At 42.0% G+C, this 20,777-nt stretch overlaps 1 protein-coding gene across 4 annotated transcripts in view; it reads right to left on the bottom strand.

The window, feature by feature from the left end:
- Positions 1–294: 294 nt before the first annotated feature.
- Positions 295–20,777, bottom strand: part of LOC121954181 (plexin-A1-like) — a 230,490-nt gene continuing 210,007 nt past the window's right edge. For 2 of the 4 annotated variants that reach the window (XM_042501521.1, XM_042501523.1), the window contains exons 22-32: positions 19,642–19,898; positions 15,596–15,662; positions 12,014–12,160; positions 11,444–11,603; positions 10,835–10,938; positions 10,426–10,534; positions 6,767–6,957; positions 3,232–3,401; positions 2,730–2,942; positions 2,489–2,639; positions 295–1,124 (exon numbers count right to left, since the gene is read on the bottom strand). In XM_042501521.1, coding sequence (XP_042357455.1) covers positions 1,029–1,124; positions 2,489–2,639; positions 2,730–2,942; positions 3,232–3,401; positions 6,767–6,957; positions 10,426–10,534; positions 10,835–10,938; positions 11,444–11,603; positions 12,014–12,160; positions 15,596–15,662; positions 19,642–19,898 — 1,665 coding nt within the window. In that variant the 3' untranslated portion in view covers positions 295–1,028. The remainder of the gene's footprint in view (positions 1,125–2,488; positions 2,640–2,729; positions 2,943–3,231; positions 3,402–6,766; positions 6,958–10,425; positions 10,535–10,834; positions 10,939–11,443; positions 11,604–12,013; positions 12,161–15,595; positions 15,663–19,641; positions 19,899–20,777) is intronic. The other 2 variants (XM_042501533.1, XM_042501541.1) reach the window with 1 other exon arrangement.

Genomic DNA, 20,777 nt, shown 5'->3' with positions numbered 1-20,777 from the left:
CGTCGCCTTGCTTCCCCGTCATTTTCAACGAGGATCTTGTGATGGGTCATCACTCAAACAATTCTTTTCAGTCACGAGGCATGTTCATATTTAAAATCATACGGTAGCACATTCCATCTAACAAAATGTCTGCACTAAACAACATTCAAAGAAAACATGGCACAGTACGACTTTTTTGTTTCTTTTTCGTTGTTTTTTTTTTCATGTCTACGTTCGTTTTTTTCTTTTGTACTTTGAAATATCAAATCATGTTTCATTGTTGTTATTTTAATTGTCTGTTGGTTTAAAAAGAAAAATGAAAAACAACAGAAATGTTTTCCTCCCTAATCTTTCTTTAAAAACGTAGCTGTATTTATATATAATATCTATATCGTCTTCCTTTGTAACGTTTCTGTAAATTGTGCAAATTCAGCAGTAATACAAGTGGCGAGAGATCAGAGAGTGGGCAGTTGATTACATCTATACAAAAAAGAAAAAAGAAAAGAAAAATCTAACATCCTTTAAAACTGCGACACCAGTTTGGAGTCACATGACCTAGAGAGCCTCTCTCCATTGGCTCATCGCAGATTGGTCCATCCTGCTAATGACGCCATATATGGAGTTCCTCTCCAGGCTTCCAATGTTCTTTCCTGACCATTGCTTCATCACGACAAAACTCCTGAAATCAAAATCAAGCAAACAACAAACACCAACATCCACAATAATCAAATGCTGTCAGTTGACATGTTTCTCCATGTATGCACGTGTGAAAAAAAGTCTGGTGTCCCAGTCTCTCACACAGACATGAGCCTGCTCACTGTACGGGGCTGCAGACAAACACACACATACACATGTAAGCGTACACAGGCCCGCCCATCTCTGCCGAACCCCCCCATGTTGCAGTATACTGCTTCAGTCCTTTTGCAGTTCGTCTGTCGTATTGTTGGGGGTTGGAGTTTTGTTTGTTGTCTGGGTGAGAGGAGCGAGTGAGAGAGACGGATGGAGAGGAGGAGTGAAGAGAAGGAGGAGATGGAGGTGCTGGATGGTCCTCAGCTGCTCAGGGCCATTGTGTCGATGACCTGCTCCAGCTTGCTCCTCAGTCTCTGTCTCCTCGCCTGCTCGTCCCGCTCCAAAGCCGACAAGATCTGAAGATAGACGGGGAAAGAGGTCAGTCAATGTCACAATGTGCTGGCTTTTGCTTTCACAACATGGAGTCATTCTTCCCAAAGAGAGGACACAAACATGCCATCCGGCTGCTTCACAAATGATGCATACTCTAAATATACAAGCTAGTATTCAAATAATGGCGGAGTCAAGCCATACTCACCACCTCGCTACTCTGAAGTGATATTTTTATGAACTTTTCACATTTTTTTAACACACTTATGTTTTTTTACGTTTTTTTTTCCGAATCAATGTTAAGACCCAGACACACCAAACCAACAGCAGCATGAGAGGAAATAACTCTGGATTTGCAATTCTAAGAGGGAAGGAAGACCAACGCGTTCAAGACACTAGTTAGACAGATGGTGCATTAAAAAAATAACCTGATGTTGAAAGAGCTAAGGATATTAACCGAGCACAAGAGAACGATAACACAAATAATTACAAACTGTTTCTGGTAAAAAGATCAATGGCTATGGCTATGTCTTACTTAATATAACAAGTTTGTTTCAAGTTCATGCCCTCTTGACTTCAGCTGTTTGTTTGCTTTCCTCACTTCCATTTCTCTTCTTGAACACTGAGCTGAACTACTAATTACACTCACCAATGGGCTCCGCCATCTCTTGATACCGATTCAACATACTGAGTCGTCTGAAAAAAAAGCCTACAAGGGCCAACTAGGGCCAATGGTGCAGGACACTCCGCCAAAACTAAACCATTGACCAGCGGCCAACTGACCGCTTGGTGTTTCTGTGCCCTTAAACGGCTGTCGATGCACTGCATGTTCTTTAGCTTTTTTTATGTTACATTTCCAATAACTGGCAGGCTTGAAAACTTTCAATGGAAAAAAAAATCACTGGAAATGAATGAAAATGTATTTCTGTTAAAAGCTGAGAGCAGAATGACATGAGTCTTTGTACTGATACAATCACTGTTGTGAAGATGGTACATAACACTTCAGGACAACAAGTAAACACAAAGGAAGGACTGAGTTTGCATTAACTGGGAGGCCAGAAAATTTAGCAGTGAAAGCCTTTGCTAAATAAAGGTACTGAATGACCACTATTTGAGAATACACAGTACACCTAATAATGTGCTTTTCATGTACTTGCTTTTGGTGCTTCAGTTGGACTGATCATGTCAAAACTTTAGCTGTTCAGATTAGCTGTAATCAGTCTTTTTATAATAAACCTGGATTTTCTTAGAATCTTTTCTGGGCTCAACACACTAACAAACCCTCATATGACAAAAATAACACGTCTCCATAACAGTCAAGGTTACAAAGTGAGGAGCAGCTGTGAAATGAAAATCTCTGGACTGCCCTTACAAATGGCCTACATCTCACCTCATCCTTGTACTTGACAATGTAGGAGTAGATCTCGTGTAGGGCCGACATGCTGTTGAACTGGTTGGCGTGCAGGCGGGACTGCTCTGCCAGGTAGGCACTCATGTCCTGGTCACTGATGGCCGGCATCCTGGAGATGTCAGAGTAGTACCTGGAGGAAAAAAAAACAATGTTTAGATCTTGATATTTTTTTTAAAAACAGCTTTCAAGAAGAAAAAAAATGTAACATATGCTGACGTACCTCTCTACCCAGTTCTTATAGTTGGGGATGTCTTTAGCATAGAGCAGCTTGTTTGAAGGCGAGTCCTTCCCTAGTTTATGCTCAGATGTTGAACACGAGTCCATGAAGGTCTGGGCCACCACAGACAAGCAGGCGTCTGTAATGCTGTTCTTATGGATGTCGAAGACAAACTGGGGGTTCTTGATCACGTTCACCCAGAACCGCAGAGGAAGACTGGGAGTATTGAGAGAACAGAGGGGTGAGGTGGAGGAGAACACTGCAATAAATGCATGCACACTGAACAAAGGACTCATCTGAGTGATGAAATACCTGAGGCAAGAGAAATAACAACACTGTGCATCCTGCTGCACCGCCACTGTTAAGTGTTTGCTCAAGTTAGCTGGCTTAGAGTCAAAAAGATTTTCATACTACAGCAAGTTTTTCACAACACTAATGAGGCACAAACTGGCTACCAAATACTTCAAATGCTGCCCTTTCACAGCACACACACAGACCAACTCACCAGTTGCTCTTCCAAGTGTGCCGTACATCAGAGTCTGATATGGAGTGTTTGTCCGCCTGCTCGTCCAAGAAGTCAAACATGTACTTGATGGCGAGAGGCAAGGCGCTCCCTCGATGCGCTGTGCTGAAGATGGTCTCGAACAAGTCATCCACGAACTTCTGGAGTGTACCCTGAGCAGGAGAACCAACACTTGTTTAGTTAGTTTGCACAAACCATTTGAGCTTTTCTTGTGTGCTACAGAAGATGCATTGATTTAATTTATCTTCCTAATTCCAGTGCTAAAATGTGCTAAGCCATCTTAAAACTAGAATTACCACCTCATGATTGTATGCATCCACTCACCAGACAAGCAAGTCACACAAGTCTGTGAAAACGTGGATGTTTAGCAAATATCTTCAACCCCCGGCAGCACAAAAGATCTATACAATCAGCACAGTTTCAAGGTGAACACCAAAATTAGTGTCACCGAATCAGTATCTGACTAAATGTCTCCCTATCTATTCCTGAGAAATGACGTTAAATAATGTTATGATGTCACAGTGACGTTGACCTTTGACCTTTTGAATATAAAATGTCATCACTCCATTATTTTGTCCCATTAGACATTTCTGTGTAATTTTGTCGTTATTTATAGATGAATTCATGAGCTATGTCCCAAAACGCGTTATGTGAGGTCTGACCACGTCATTATAATCACTTCAGATAGCTCAGTTTTATAGAGAAGGGCAGAATAAACCCACTGTATGTTTACAAAACTACCAGGAATGTAAAGGTGCAGCACACAGTTGAGCACCAACAGACAACAGCCTCCTCTTTGCTGCTGATGGTCTGGCTGGAGGCGATGGCTGTCAGTAGCAGGTGTTTCAGAATGACAGTGCTTTGCTTTTACTACTCCAACTTTCTGAGAGTTTGTGATGGCGCTGAGTGCTTAGTGTTCTTTACAGTATTTAGGATGGGGCCCAATGTGAGTTCAGCCTAAGGCTGTTCTGCAGTGTTTTTTACCACATCACACAACTCTGGAGAGTCTGAATCCTCGCAAATTCCTCTGAAGTTGAAATTATTTGATATTTCCCACAAGCGTTCAGCGTGTTATTTTCCATCTTCAAGCATCCAGGCCACCTTTTAGAAAACCTTATTTAAACCAGCCAGAAGTTGAATCTGCAGTTTTGTACTCGCTCACACATCCACAAATCAGCTTCCTAAACACACAAAGCTGTGGGGGCCGTAATAAATAAGAATAAACTGCAGCGCTCCAAGTTCCCCCCCATTGTCTTCCCCTGGCTTGCATGTTAATCATTCCCCAATCGAGGCAGCATTGATGTCGCTAACCTTGCACTTTCCTACCTGGAGCTGGAACAATGGAAATCTACAGCTAATGAGTGAAAAACCAGGGGAGAGGAAGTACCAGGGTGAGCTGAATCACCCAGATAGTTAGTACTTGCAAATGAGAGCAAAAGCCTGGCACAGTTAGTAGAATGTGTAGGCAGTTGCTCACACGCCATGTGTTTATGTATATGATTGGGCGTATGTGCGTTTTGATTGAGGAGAGCAAGCAGATTTAGGATAAACCAGCTGGAGTCCATTTGTATTCCGCGAGTATTCTTCTTCTTTTTTTTTCTGTACTATTAGATAGTACAGACAGACAGGAGAAGGGAGGAAGGGAAAAGGGGACAGCATGCAGCTAAGGACTCTCTACCAGAGCTGTGTTTCCACCAAACGCCTCTGCTATAGTACCCTTACAACTGGTACGCCACCTGAACACACATGTGCCTGAACCCCAGATCTGTCAAGTGTTTCCACTGCAGACAGTATGCAGGGTGGTTACTGACTGGTAATAGCTGCGTCTCTGCTCTGTCCAGCTTTGGCAGTATTTACCTGCGATGCAGAGGAATGTCTGCATTGCTGACAGAGGGGGTTGCACACGACATTTTTGGAACAAAATAGAAGAGGCTGAAGTGTTAACAGTTTCTGTCGCAAGATTTAAAAATAGCGGGTTGCATTGAGTCCTTGTTGTGCTAGGGTGACGTTTCTCTCATGACCAGTCAGGACTGCAGTGTGTCCAGCTCCACCTTTTAGTATTACATCACTGTGCTGGGTGCCTCAACAGAGAGGTGCAGAAAAGGAGGACTATTGGTCCTAAAAGTCCACAACTTCTGACAATGGAAATGCAAAAACAACCATTCTAAAGTGCAACAAACTGAACTGAACCAAACCTGACTGCTGTTAGAAATTAATGTAATTAATGTAAAAGCAGAGCTGTCAGCTTCAGGCTCATTTGGCTCAATCATAGATATGAATACGGACACGGATGGAGCCTTCTGTCCGTGCTCTGTGTTCATTTTGTCTGTATTTGTGCATATTTTCTAAAAGCTTCCTGATTCAGACAAACAGAGCGGTATCACAGGAGATCATGGGGGCAGTGTAGCACAGTTTGAGTGAGATGCGACCGAAGAAGACGACAAACACATTTTAAAATGGTGGAATGGAACAAATTGATAATATGATGAAAAGAATTCTCCCTCCACATGTTGTGCCTCCATTAAAGGGAACATTATTACAACTTCTGTTTTTTGTTGTTGTGTGAAACTTTATCTTCATCTATTAGCTGTATCTATATTATCAATACGGATGCATAGAGGTACCCGGGCAGTGACATACACATTAATCAAGTCAGACCAATCTGTTTAATATGTAAAGGGAGTATAAATGAGCTCTGGCAGTGGACTTAAGTGCATTCATGTTTCATAGTTCAGAGCTTTGAATGCTTTCTTGAGTGGGTGCTTAAGTGCAGTTTAAATTAATAAGGCAAAAACCAAACAACAAAAAGTTTCTGTGCAAATTTTAGATTATGAAGGATTACCAACCACATAGCCTCTTAATCCCAACATGTTTTTTTTCATGCTTTTTAATTTTTTATTAATAATATTAAGATATTGAGATGTGCAAATGTGAGATAAATGATGCGAGATACAGCTGCAACTTGCTTTACGGACATTTTTGAATGAAAATAGCTGACCCAGCTGGCCAGTGGGTGTTAACAACGTACTCTGGGATGTTTCTCTACTAAATGATCACAAACCGCCTGACTCCAAATAACCTTTCAGATCATCATCTGAAGACACATGCTGCATAAAAAGCCGAGCACACGTTCCTCAGTGTGGTCTGAAGGACATGGAGGAATTTGGTGAGTAATGATCTCAGAGTAAAGGCCTGGGCCTGAAAAGCCCTGAGGCCACCAACAGAGGGCCCAGTAACACCAACCAAACAGCTCAATAGTCAAAGGTCAACCTCCTAATTAAGTCACAAACACTAAATTCTGTGCATATGTGTGTCTTTGTGCAAAAGGTTATGAAAAATGTTAATGAGCTTTGAGACCACCACCAAACAAAGGTCAGGGGTAGAGCTGGTGGTGGAAGTAGGCTACATGACAGGGAATGTGGTACATGTGGTGAAAAGGGTTTTTTTTTTTGATTTCTTAATGTGTGTGTGTGTGTGTGTGTGTGTGTGTGTGTGCAAATACAAAGCTTCTCCATACCTTGGTGGCCAGCAGTCTGGTCAGGTAGATCTCAGAAACCATCTTGCTCCCTCTGTCCCCTTCTCTCTGGTCTGAGTGGTCGTGATTCTTGACCAGGTGCCACAGTTTGGTGCCGCTCTCGAGGTCTGGGGTGATCATGGGTGTTCGGGAGCGCAAGCTGTCTGGACTGCTGGCTGTCCTCAGCATGCTCTCTGTTAGGAGGCAAGAGGGGAGACATGGAGGAGAGCTGAGCGAATGGACCAAAAACAACATTAAGAAAGGACAGACACAAATGTGGAGTAGAACATGTGTTTTGTAATATTAATTTGGATAAAGACAGGAAGTTAAGAGGTCAATGGCTGGGCCTGTGAAAAGATCCAGTGAATGGGTCCTCCACAAACCTGCATTACTCATATCAATGCATTCACATAGGCTTTCTCTCCTAGCTCAGATCAGTTCAGTTCTCAGGTCATGCTTTAATGAATAATGGTCTGATTTGATTTTGATCTGATGTTTTTTTCCAACATGTAAAAAAGGAAATAGAGACATTATTATACAAAAGCATACAGACAAAAAGACGTATTGACAGACAACGAAAAACATAAGGCTAAAGAGATGGTCAAACACATGATGACTTGGTTTACATATTTGCAAAGGAGTGAGAAGAAGTAAAAATGTATTTAATCCCACCACTTCTCCATAAGTCATTGAATTTTAATTAACCAACTTCCTCACTCATTTAAAAAACACTATAATTAACTAAATTTATACATAAGCCTACATACTCAAAGTCAAAGATCTATGATTGTCATTATTATTTAAAGAAAAAAAGAGAAAGATAAACTAAGACAAAATAAAATAGTGAATATTTTGGTTTATGAAATGTTGCAGAAATTGCTTATATTTAGGATGAACATGATTATTCATGGCCTCCCTGGCCCCCCACACTAATGCCTGGGCCCCAGAAAGCTTTCCCCTTTCTTCCCTTTTATGGGCGGCTGTGGAGGTCAAGGTTGTGTGCAGAACTGCTGCTCTGAAGCTCTTTTTGTAATATTTTCATGCATGTAATTTTTGGTTTTGTTTAAGTGTGCGCAAAAAGTTTGCCGGCAACACACGAAAAACAACAGAGGAGTCTTAATAAGAGAGCGCTCTAATCTAACCCCGATATCTAAGTTATACTGAGAGTCAGTGTCTTGCACAGTGCTTGCTGTGGGTTTGAGCCAGTGACCTCTGGTTGAGAAGGCAAGGGCAGTATTACTATTATTACATCACATATAATCTGATAACATATCAAGCAGCCTATTTCTTGGTGTGAGTCTGTAGTTTGTAACAGTATAATTCATTTTGTCTTAAGCCCTATCTTAAAGGGAAGTGCCTAAAAATTAAGATACCAAGGTATAAGAAAAAGCACATGAATAAGAAATCTGCAGCAGCTACAGGGAGCCAAATCTCTGTGAAGTTAAAAGCATTTCTGAAAGGTGACAGCTCCTTCTACTTGCATGTCACTCTCTCATTCCAGAATAAATTTGTCTGTCACTCTCTCTCCCGCTCCCTCCCTCCCTTTGTTGGACAGTGATCCCCTATTTTGTGACACGGAGCATTACACTTTCAGTTTGAATGCTTGTCACTTCCGTGACAAAGCAGGAAAGGATTGAGAGGTTCAAAATGTCAGTAGAGAAAGTGAACCAGGGAAGTACTGAGTAAGGGTGATGGGAGAGTTAGTGAGTATTTATGTGTGTCGCGGTGGCAGGGCTCAGGCGCGGAGCTAGAGTACAACAGAGAAGGATTTAGAAAATATAAAAGAGAAAGAGAAAGAGGAAAGAAACAAGAGGTCGACTTCACACCTAGCATTAACGTGCATGAATTTATCAGGACTGTGTCTAATTTATTTGTTGTAAAAATGCATCCCATCATACATGTTCCAGAAATTCTGGTTCTTTTGTCAAAATGCCCTCTTTCAGTTGTTTTTATTCAGAACTTCACGCAAATATATTTTCTTGCCCATTTCGTCCTCTTGACAGTCCATTTGTGTTGAGTGCATTTGACCTCACAGCTGCACTGTTCCCAAATTTGTTCGAAATTAATAGAGAAGTGAGCAGTGATGAAAGACTTATCAGTGCAGGATTTGGACAGCCGGCAAGCTACAAGCCAGTATACTCAGTGTCAAAATGTGCTGTTGACAGCTGTCATAAATGACATCCTATGTGGGATGTATAATAGGAATTGACAAGGAACTATTTTTTTCTTTTTTTTGTTGCAAAAATGTGAATTTGCCTTGACAACCAACATTTCAGAACTAAGGTAACTGTACATTTCAAATAGGGCTGAGGGATATGCCAAAAATGTGATCCAAATAATTCAATAACATCAGTTTATCATAATATAGAATTTGACAATGCTCAATGCTGCCAATTTGAAAAACACATTGATAATAATTGAAGCCTTGAGAAACCAGAGGGTTCATTTGTTATTTTTTTTTTAGTACATAGTTACCTAACACATTCAAATAGAATAACAAACATTTAATTGTGCAGACATAACTTGGTTTTGAACATATTTTATGTTTAAAGAATACACCCAAAAACATTTAAACTTAAACTTAACTTTGCAAACATGCTTTATCTGCCTTAACAAAACTATACAAGGTAGCCTGCCTTTTCACAGAATAATAATGCTGTAGTCATTGAGATGGTCTCTTTCCAGGTATGGGAAAGGATTTCTTGTGATTCCTGTCTTGGTGCTGACTATCAGCAGATTTTGCAGACTGTCTTAATCTGCAATTTGTCACTCTTAGGATTTCAATACCACTACCATATAAATGACCTTGTAATACCTTTTTTGCAAAATATCTCCTCATCTTAGCAAGATAATGCGAGTTCTCTTTGAGCACTTCAGCATAACAAGCTCCAGGTGTGGAATAAGAAGAGGCAACACATTACTGCAGGGAAAATGTCTGACGCCACCACATTTCTGCAAGTTTGTGTTCTGCTTGTTCTACAGGTGTTTGATGAATTCATCTTCCTTTTGTTGCACTTATGGATTATGAGCATTGTTGTTACTAACTCCAGTAAAATATATCCTAAAATCTGTTTCATTCCCTCCACTGTGTGCTTTGCTCTGAGGTCACCCTGTGTATAAAGCATTGCCCCGCCCTCCTGAAACAGGCAGCAAATCAGAGCAGAGAAGAGAACAACGGCAGCAGATTGACTGGCTGTTGAAAAACCTGTATCAAGTAAAAATGCCCAAAGCTTGTCATTATTATGAACACCATTTTTTCCACTATCCCCTCTCAAGATCGTTTTATTACACAGCTCTAATTCATTTTAAGGTCACTCTGTCTACAAATTAGAAATGTTTCAAGAACAGGTCAAGAAGCAGTCCACCACTTCTTGAACTGAATCCCAGCTCAGCTAAACAAGCTGTAAGAGATGGTGCCAGAAACAAAATAACATGGACACAGTATGAGCATATTTGAAGTTTTCAGTGGTTTGTTTGATTATTCTTCCTGTTAGAAGCATCATCATTTTTGAAGGTTAACTCAGAATTCATCTGAAAGCAATAAAGGGCATTTTGCTTCTGCTAGTATCTTGTTAGAAATGCATTTGGACATTATGAAATGAGGGCACACATACACACTTATACACACAGACGTACACACACACAAAAACACATGCACACACCTTCTCTCGTACCGTATCTGCTGAGGGACTTGGTGAATGTGGAGGAGTTGGAGATGTTGTAGGCTGAGTTCTGTTTCGGCACCAGGGCAATCACTGAGCCATCTGTCACCTGAAACAGGATCAAAATCCGTTAGCAATGCACAAAATGTCCAGCAGCAAGATTACAATCCAACCACACAAACACTCACTGAGCTCCAACAGGGTTTATTGTCCAAACTGCTACTTTACGTAAGCACCTAAAATGACATGTTTTTTTTGCAGTAAAAAATACAAGATGAATGAATACTACTACAACTACTACTCCTCCTAAATTAATTCAAAATCAACAATAATGTGCAGCCAAATTAACAAGGAGTTATTGTTCCAACGAGACACCAGGCATCATGGGATTTTTCTTGTCAAAGTGTACCTGGTAGTGAGCCAGTGTGTTGAGTCTCTTCCAGTCGTTGTCTATCTTAGTGGTGACATCTTCGTCCTGTAGGATGATGCGAGCCAACCTACCCTGCCGCCATTCTGCCAAACACATAAAAGGAGATCAAGGAATTTTGTTTAATGTAAGAATAAAAAGAAAAAACTGGGACACGGTTTGCATCATCAAAAAACTCCCTCCTCCAAACAAAATGAAGTTGCTGTGAGGATGTAGAGAGCAAAGTGCATTGCCTGAATAAATAAATAAATTCATTAATTAAAATAGGTATAATGGATCATTTGAATGACTTTTGGCTCCTCACTTGAATTTATTTTCATACAGAATCTGTTCTCCACTCCAGAGGCCCCCCTCCTGCTTCAGAGAGCCCTTGAAACAATTCCCTCTTTACCCCCTGTAGTCGTGCACCTGTGCTCCAAGTGTATACTTGGTCTGTGTGTGTGAGTGTGTGTGTGTGTGTGTGTGTGTGTGTGTGTGTGTGTGTGTGTGTGTGTGTGTGTGTGTGTGTGTGTGTGTGTGTGTGTGTGTGTGTGTGTGTGTGTGTGTGTGCGTGTGTGAGCGTGTGTGTGGGCAGTTCTCTCGTCTCCTTACCCAGGTCCATATCGGAGGCCTTTGGTCTCTGGGAGTACGGTGTGCCTTTGTACACAGCGTCCAGTAGCTTCTCCTTCACCTGCGTCACTGTGTCACAGTTCAGACTCTTCACCGTCACCTCCGGAGCGTTCTCATTTTCTGGGTTCACACAGTGCAGTGTCTATAGAGGTCAGAGGTCATAGGTCAAATTTAGACCAGGAAGCCAGCACAGACTAGGAGCATTAACTATCGATGTGCGGCTAATGATCCTGCAATGATTTTTTTACCTACAAACCAACACTTCATGCTTGAATCAATATTCAACTGCAGAACGGTGCACATGCAGCTCTTTAATACTATTTAAAGTGTGTTTCAACAAAATAAAAAGATCTATTTGATGTCAAAAACATTAGTTGTAGATTGCCAACAACTGCAAAATAGTTGCTGTTTGATTAATGCTTTCCAATAATACTGGGCACATATTAAATCCATGTTAATGCGCTCTATCAAATGTATGTGTGCATCTGTTTTATATTATCCTCTGACACTAAATATGTTGGCCGACTGTTGGGTCCACTAATGTGTACTGACCAAAGTCTTGTAGTCAATCTGCTGCCTGATGAGTTTGTCCTCGCTGAGGGAGTAGCGGGCTTCTCCCGTGATGGAGTCTATCGGTCCCTTTTCCATTTGCTGCTTCATGGCGCAGTACAGCATGAAGAGAGGCTCACCAGCACACTCCTGCAAACAGGAAACAACAGAAGGAAGCAGGAAGAGGGAGACGGGTAGCAGTGAGAGGTGTGAAGAGGACAGATGAAAAGAAAAGGAGAGAAAGACAGTTTGTTAGAATGCAAACTACGAATGCAAGCGTGCAAAAACTTTACCTACAAAAAAGTACCCAACAGCAAAAAAGTGCAGAGCTTTGCTGAGCAGCTCCAATTATACTTGTAATCGTCTTTAAGGCAACCGCAGGCAGAGCAGTAAAGGACGAGGCCGTGGCCTGTGTTGGCTAACAGTGCGCAGAAAAACTGACAGAGAACAACACACACCATTTTTCTCTCACACACACACTCCGCAGCCTCTCCCCTGTGTCTCTTCTTTGGGAAAAACACCCTTTGTAAATCTCTGTTTGTGTGTGTGTGAGTAAGTGAGTGAGCAAGAAGGAGAGGATTCAGAGGGAGTGTGAGTGTGAATGAGTGGCAATTGATGGAGGAGTTAATAGAAGGTTAACGACTGAGGGGTGAAAAACGCTTGGAGAAGCACTTTGGTGTGTGAGACGTGTCAACCAGGCAACGAGCTCTGGGATGTTGGGCCCCTGTCTCTCTTCCCCTCGCTCTCTTTCTCACTCACTCGTTCTGCTGGCCCGCCAACTAAGCACCGCCTGCCCGAACACCTTCTTGGTTCCTCTTTAAAGGATGATTCCGCTAATCACAACTTGGGTCTTATTTTTGTAGTTTTATCTTTCTGATTTAGCGTTGTGCAACAGCATCATTGATTGATATGCGCCAAGAAACAGGAGCAGTCAGATGATAAGGTTTTACACAAACCACCAGAGTAACAAAATACATTTGATTGAGAAAAGGGTAAAAAAAAAATACAAATATCATCTTAACTGACTGTTTCGACTTGAACTGCTGTACTTTAGGATTTACTTTCCACTGGGTAGTTAGACCAGAGGGTCAGATACCCTTAAGATGTCAAGATAAATCTGAGGAACTGTGAGATAATTAACAATATGAGAAAAATTGTGTTTGATTTCTGGTAAATAAACAATTTATCACCTCATGGTTGTATGCCTCCACTAACCAGTCATGTTGCAGTTTACATCAATGTCTGTCCAAACTCACATGATATACAGTTTGAAGTGTTTTATTTTTTGGTAAAATATGGATGCTTAACCCCAAGGCACATCTACACAATCTGCTCAGTTTCAATGAGAACACCCAAGGTAAGTTTGACCAATTACAGTACCCAAACAAATGTCTCAACTTGTGTTCCTGAGTTTTGGCATTTAATAATGGCCAGAAAAGTGTTTTTGCAGAACATTATGCCATCACAGTGAAGTTGGCTTTTGACCCTTTTGGATATAAAATGTCATCACTTGAGTTTGAACTATTCGCAACTCATAGACATGCAAACTGTGACAAGGGGTCACAAGAGGACATTTGAAAGGACCATAAATCAAAAAGGTTTGGAAGTTCTATGTTTGTCTGTCAAATCTCATCAGTTAGAGTAAAACGTAATGGAAATAATGGCCAAGCTGTCACAACCTAGATTTACAATTTAAAGGCTTTACATTATTCAAATGACAATACTTTCCAAAATAGTCTCAAACATTCTCTCATTAAAGCTCTTTAAGCAGAAATTCACATTTTCTAACCATCCTTTAAAGCTTCAATGTGAAACTTTGTGCCTTGAGACAAAGGGAAAAATATCGGACGTTTCTGTCGTCTGCCCTTCAGCCGGGCATGTTCACGCACCAACACATGTCAGTCAGCGTGGTGAGCTGTCAGATGAACTCTGTGGGATAATCTAGCACTGCTTGCTTCCTATGGAGAAAACACAGCACTGCGGCAGACGTCCTCTCTGTCATACAGCAGACAAACCACCTCTGTGCCGCATCTCAGCCCTTCTGTCTCCTTTAAGATTGGAAAAGCTGGGGCTCCATATTTATGAAAGCTTCCTGACTGATGTAAATTTAGCTTTGCTGTACGGTTCTTGATGTCAGTGTGTTTTTTCCAATATCATGATACATCTCTTTTATTTACTAAATTATACAATAACAATGACATTTTCATATGGAATCCTAAACCAGTTGTCTGCAATTATACCTGGAGCAACAAACAGTACAAATCTTCTGGTGCAGAAATCCACGTGACCCCTCACTCTCTCAAACAAGCCGGTGCACAGAAGGACAAGTGAACTCTTAAAATAGAGGAATGGATAAAAGCTTTTTTTCCTTTCCTGCTCCCTTTGGTAAGTAAAAGCTTCATCTATTTCCTCCCTTTGAACAAACTACTTGACCTTTACCCATCTCTATTCACACCTGGCTGAACCTTGAAATTGTTCCAGGCCTTTCTCTTCCATGACCCCTAAAAAGGTAGGAGAAAGAGGTGCTGAATTGCACAGGTTAGATAAAAGCTGGGTTGGTAACCTTGCTGCTAGCTACAGCAAGACTCTGCTTCAGTACTCATTTTCCTCCCCAATCCCTCCATATCCCCCTCTTTCTCTCTTCATTCGTGTTTTCCATTTTAAAACCTCTTTCACATTTCCAACACTTCCTCTCACCCATCCGTAACACTTCTGGCCGTTTTCTCTACATCCTTCCACCTTTTCCTGTCCTTTCTCTGCTGTTTTTGTCTTGTCTGAGGTTCATTAAAAAAGCTGTTATAAAAGCTTCCCTAGTAACCCACTCCCCCGTCTCTGAACCCAACTCTGGCAAACAAGTCTTGCATTTAGAGCCAAAACACACACATGCGTGCACGCCCAAAACGGACACACTCAAGCACACAGATGCTAACTGGGACCCCCGGGGGCTTGGCTGGTCCGCTGTCCACCAGAATGTCTGTCCTGGCGGGGGTTTAAGGCCCCGCTGCTAACTGATTAGCCGCAGCCATGTTTGAATGTTGAGAATGTGTGTGGAAACAAGAATTTAGCACAGTGTAAGCCTCAATAATTCTCTCTGATTCCATATCAGAGGGACGGGGATTCAAAAGGAGAAAGAACACATACAGAAGCAGAGACAGACAGACAGAAGAAATGAGAGAATGCATTTGTGTAAGATCTCTGCCTTCCTCTTTTGCTAAGCCCCAAAGCTCTGAAGGGGGATACAAACACACTTGCACACAGGCGCACACACACTTTTCCTGGCTGTAAAAGAATCCAGCGAGGGACACAAAGAGAGGACAGGTTATTGCGACAGGCTACGGCGATCACAACATGACCAGCTGTGTGTGAACAGCGCTTCAGACTGCAGCTTCCTCAATTCGGAGAAAGGAGAATTTACCACATGAAAGGCAGAGGTAAGGGATAGGTAGCCCGCTGCCTCTGCCTTATCTAATGCTGCAGCTGTGAAGGTGTGTGTGTTTTTGAGGCATTTTTCTATTCTCAAACAGCAGCGGCATTAGTATAGCTTCAAAAGTTGTGTGTGTCTGTGTGTGTGACAGACAATTTTACCTTGAGGAACTTGTAAAGCAGGAAGGTGAACCAGTTGGTGAGCATCTTCTCCGCGACTGACTCCGTCCTGGGAGCGAGATGAAAGGAAGAGGGGGAGAGAGAGAGGAAGGTGAAGGTTGAGGGGGGAGTAATGGAAAAAGAAATGTAGAGAGTGGCGGTCAAAGGATGAGAATGAAGAGCAAGAAGGGGAAAGAAAGCAAAAATTGGAATTTTTTTTTTGAAGAAGCACATAAATGTCTGCACAAGACACTGAAAGGTTTTGGAGTCATCCCAAAGCGCTCCTTCCTGTTTCAACGCCCAAACAAGGCCCCCTCCCAGCTATGATCTCTGGGCATAAACCAACACTTTCATCACGGGGGGAAAAGGCATTTAAGACACGCTCGCACATCAAAGAGAACACGCGGCATTATCAGTCGACGTGCGTTTAGCCTTCAAACAAACCGAGCCCTTTTCCATCCTCTCCTCCACTCCCCCCACCGTCACATGCAAACAAATTAACTTGGCAAAACAAACCCCTCCATTTCTTTCATTGTTTCACACCCGCACCCCCCTCTCACATTTTTCCCCCTCCAAGCAAACCCACTCGTCTTCATTAAAAATACAGCAATTAGTATAATTCACTAACTTCTCTCGTTAATCACAAACCTGCCGTGTAATGAGGGGAACCTCCGCACGTGCACGCTCTCGAGCAGACACACGTGAACAAGTGGCGAATGAGAACAGAGCAATTAAAAAGCATTGTAATTAACGGACTTATTGCGTCTAATTTGTTAAACAGCTGAAAGGGAGAGCAGCACTAAGGGTATGTGGGGAGAAAAAGCAGGAGGGCCAAAAAACAGATTCCCTCTCCGTCATCGTCCTCAGATTTACTTCCTCGCTTCCCACCATCCTTCCGTTTCACATTAGGGACAAACAGGACTGCTTAATTATCCAGTATTTATTTTCTCTTCGATCTATGGGGCTGCACAAGAGAGCCTTCTGCTGGGCTACTTAGTTGTCTAACTGGGCCACATTCCAACACTTCTTGTAAATCTTTTTGTCATTAGGAGCAAAAGGTGTATATTCTGTTGAGAAATGACAGCATAGGAGGATATTTTCTTCTCAATTTTGCACAGAAAATCCGTTTTTGATGATTGAGGAATAGTAAAGAAATAAAGGGAAAACACAGGAAACTAGGCCAATGTGCTAGTGAAACCGACGAGGGCCTGTAGCAGGAACGAGACGTGAACTCCTACGCTTCCGCAAGCCTCTCCGTTTGACTGTTGAGTGCTGTTTGATGTATGTGGAGCAGTTTTTTTTTTCATGGCTGTCAGCGAAATATAGCGGATGAAAGATGAGGCAACAGGGAACGGAGGAATGGAGGACGACGGAGGCGAATACACCTGGACAGAACATGCTTTTGGGCATGTCAGGGCATGATAGTGGGCGACTTGTAACATCGGCTCATTCAGGGGTAGCTACGTCACTGCATTCGTTACAAAGATTTTCCTGGCCACACGCAGTGAACCCGAGCTTATAATGTGCAAATCAAACCAAATGCACCCAATGCAAGAGCGACATCTCACCATAGGCTATCCACATGGGAGCAGATTATTACGACTTTCTCCTTTGCTTTTCTGTGTACATTTCTAAAAATAAAAAAAAATGTTCTAAAGTCTATCTATTGCAGGAAAAAGACCAAACCAGGGTGAACCATGTGTAATAATTGCCGAGCTTATTAACGCCAGCTCCCGAGGCTAGTGTAGTTAGCAGGGACAGCGTGTTGTGACCGTACGCCCCAGGAGGGGATTGGAAAAGGCTTCACACAGGCACACTGGCTGAGAGTCATTTATTTGATTAGATTTTTAATTAAATATCTCTCTGAGGAGAAGGAGGAGAGGGGGAAAAAAACACAACTTTTTTTTTTATCATTTAATGTCTAATTCCAATTTATTTGGAGACAGGCCATTTTTCTAATTGTGTCTTTCCTTAAATACGTGTATCTTTTCCTTCCCAACTGTCTGCAGCAGCTCATTTTTCCTTCTCCTCCTCCCTCTGCCTATCTGCTCTCTCACCATATTGCACCTTCCTGCAGCTTTTCTATTCTTCCTGCCTCTTCTCTCTCTCCCCATGTTTCTCCCTCCATCAATTTGCCTCCAGCCCAAGTCTCCCTCTAGACATTTTGCCCTCTCTTTCTGTCAATCAACATTTCCCTCCCTCCCTCTGCTCCATCCACCTTTCCCTCACTGCCTTTTCCTCTTTCACCTCACATTATTTCCCTCCACTGCTGCACATCTTCCCCTTTTTTTCCCTTTTACCGATCCATTCTCTCTATACCTCACACCCTCCCTTGTAAATCCTCCTCTTCTCCTCCTTTACATCCCCTCCATTCCTCGTACTTTTTTTCCCTCTCTACCTTTCTTCGTGTGTGTGTGAGAGAGGAGAGAGTGGTGTCTGACTGCGGCTCCATTGGGAGAGTGTGTGTGTGCTCAGGGGTGTAATCCTCTCTGACAGGGACAAGGTTGAGAGATAGAGACAAGGTAACGTCACATAGGCCTCTAAAAGCTACAGTCCCAGTCCCCTGCCTTCCTGCTCCATGACTTCAGCGGTACGAGAAGAAACTAATCGCTTGACTTTCTCAAAGAGCATCATCTTCTCTTTTCTATCATTTTTATTTCTCTTTCTATTTTTGCACCATCATGAGTAGGGTTGGGCCTGTCTGAAAATTTTCAAACCGGTTTCATATGAAGCCAAACACCGGACCAGACCAGTTTACTGAATTTTACCAGCACAATTCAGCAGTCAACCCTGATTGAAAGATAATGGCACTATGTCCCAACAGAAATGTCTATAAGGTAGTGTCATGTAACATTTGAGCTCTCTGTCCACACTGACTCCAATAAATATGCACCTCTCGTTCTTAATGTAATCAAACCAGGCAGCTATCAACTGTGCTGGAGACTTAAACACTTTAAAGGTGGGTGAGTAGCCCACTAGCTATCTTCCTATGTTTGTTAAGTTACTTTTTAAATTAGAAAACAAACCTTTTGTTTTGTGACATTTACTAGAAATTACAGACAATATAACCAACAGCAAGTAACATTAGCTTAGCATGTTTTTAGTGATGGACATTTATCTAAGCATAAACTTTCAGCTCCCTCCAGCCAGCTGGCACTGTGTTTAGGTTTGTGTTGTGAAAAAAAGTTGGTTTTGTCTGAATAATTCCTTATTTCAACTTCATGAATCAGCCAGTCCCTGTCCACTGTGGTGCTTTCAGAGCGAGCAACAGGAATAAATACTAACACTGTGTCTAATGAATGTTCAGAACACACACCTGTAGCCAAGTTTTACTGGCTTCAAATCTAAAATGTTAGTTTTATCATATTAGTTGTAGTCTTTCTAATGGATAACTCTGCCATGCCTCTTCTCTCTAATCACTCCAAAAAGTAAAGTAAACACACACAGAGAAGGATATGGCTTGCTCTGCTCTCCCCTCTCTGCTGTCATTTGATTTCTGTCATGTTTGACACCAATGCCTCGGCTCGCCATAAATGGAAACACGGCCAGTTGGACACTAGTTGCTCAATTAGAAAGTTTACAAACATGATATTATAATCACACTGTCATATTGCTTATTACTAATGCAATTTGAGTTGCATTCAGCACTGTGCCCTCAGGTACTTTTAAAATTGCCAGAACGTGACATAATGACAAATGCAATATCAGCCAGTTTGGACAAATTAAACTGCTTTAAACATGTAGCAAAACTGGAAATTGACCCAACTCTAATAATGAGTACAATTAGCCTGGTTTTGCATCATTTTTCATGACAACAGGAGGGCTTACGAAATAGGGAACAATAACAATTAAACTTTCTTGTTTTTTAAAGAATAAATTGTCAAAGTGCCCACTTTCAGTAGGGTGCCTCCTCTCAAGGACGCCCAAAACCAGAGAGAAGTGATAAACAATAGAAACGTAACCTCAAACTTGAACCCCCAGTGGGGAAACTATCTGTGTGTGTTTGACATGTTTTGGTGCACTGCCTTTGTCCCTCCCTGTTTCCGTACCTCCTGAGCAAGAGCTTCGGGTGGTTCTTGCTCTCCAGGTTTTTGTCGATGAGGTCAGACAGGAGCTGTTTGAGGACGCCCGTGGCGTACTCCATCTCCCCCTGCAGTGCTGTCATGATGAGGGAGGCCACGTTGCCCCGGTCTCGCATGGAGAAGGACCGCTGCGCCTCCAAGGTGCGGATGAAGGTCAGCAGGAAGTGCTTTTTGGTCAGCAGCTGGCCGAACAATGTCAGGGCCTTCTCCACGTTGGCGGGGACCTGGAGAGGAGGGCAGAGAGGTGATGATGGGGGAGGAGTTTGAGGAGAGGAGGAGAGGGGATAAAGGATGAAGGAAAAGCACCCGTTGGTTGGACATGGGGTAGAGAAAATGAGAGGGACAGATAGATGGAAGGAGAAAAGGGGAAGAAAACAAGGGAATGGAGTTCAAGAGTGGAGTGGGAAGATAAAAGGAGGGATGACAGAGAAAAAGGAGAAAGCAAGAAGGAATAAGGTACAGGAAAGGAAAAAAGGGCAGAATATTAGATGTCAGGAGATATAGAAAAGAGTGAGTTAGAGGCGGATAAAGAGGTTGAGATCAGTATGAAGAGGAGGATGCAAGGTAAAGTTGAGAAATGGATTCATGATTATGAGTGAGAATGAGGAATATTAGGTAAGGGCACGCAAATACACACAATAGGTCTCTTTCATGAAACGTGAGCAAAATTAATTTGTGTGTAAAGTGTTTGCAGAAGAAAATGTACAAGTAGTCTGGCATTCATCAATGCGTTAATGGCTCTGATCTTTTCGTAGGTACCAACAAAATCTACACCTGCCTCTGACTGCTAATTATGCTTGTCTAAATAAGGAATGAAGATAAATATTGCTTGTCATAGTAAGAAATTACAATTTTAATTTGTATTGTACTCTGTTATATTCAAAATATGCAGATGCCTTTGAAACATTTTAAACATCAAAAAAGAGAAGAAATATGATGCATTTAGCTAGAATGTTTAGTGAAAAGTAATGATTAAAAAATGATTTACTAACAGAAGAAAATGAAACATATTTCTCAACTCAACTAATTTCATTCTCAGTGTCAGAAAAGTTTTTCTTTCTCTCTCTCATTCTTTATTTACGGCATGTCCGCAGGTGACAGCA

Source organism: Plectropomus leopardus, chromosome 2, assembly GCF_008729295.1.
Source record: "Plectropomus leopardus isolate mb chromosome 2, YSFRI_Pleo_2.0, whole genome shotgun sequence".
Lineage (NCBI taxonomy): Eukaryota > Metazoa > Chordata > Actinopteri > Perciformes > Serranidae > Plectropomus > Plectropomus leopardus.
The sequence above is the reverse complement of the archived record's forward strand: the minus strand, read 5'-3'. Positions and strand labels throughout refer to the sequence as shown.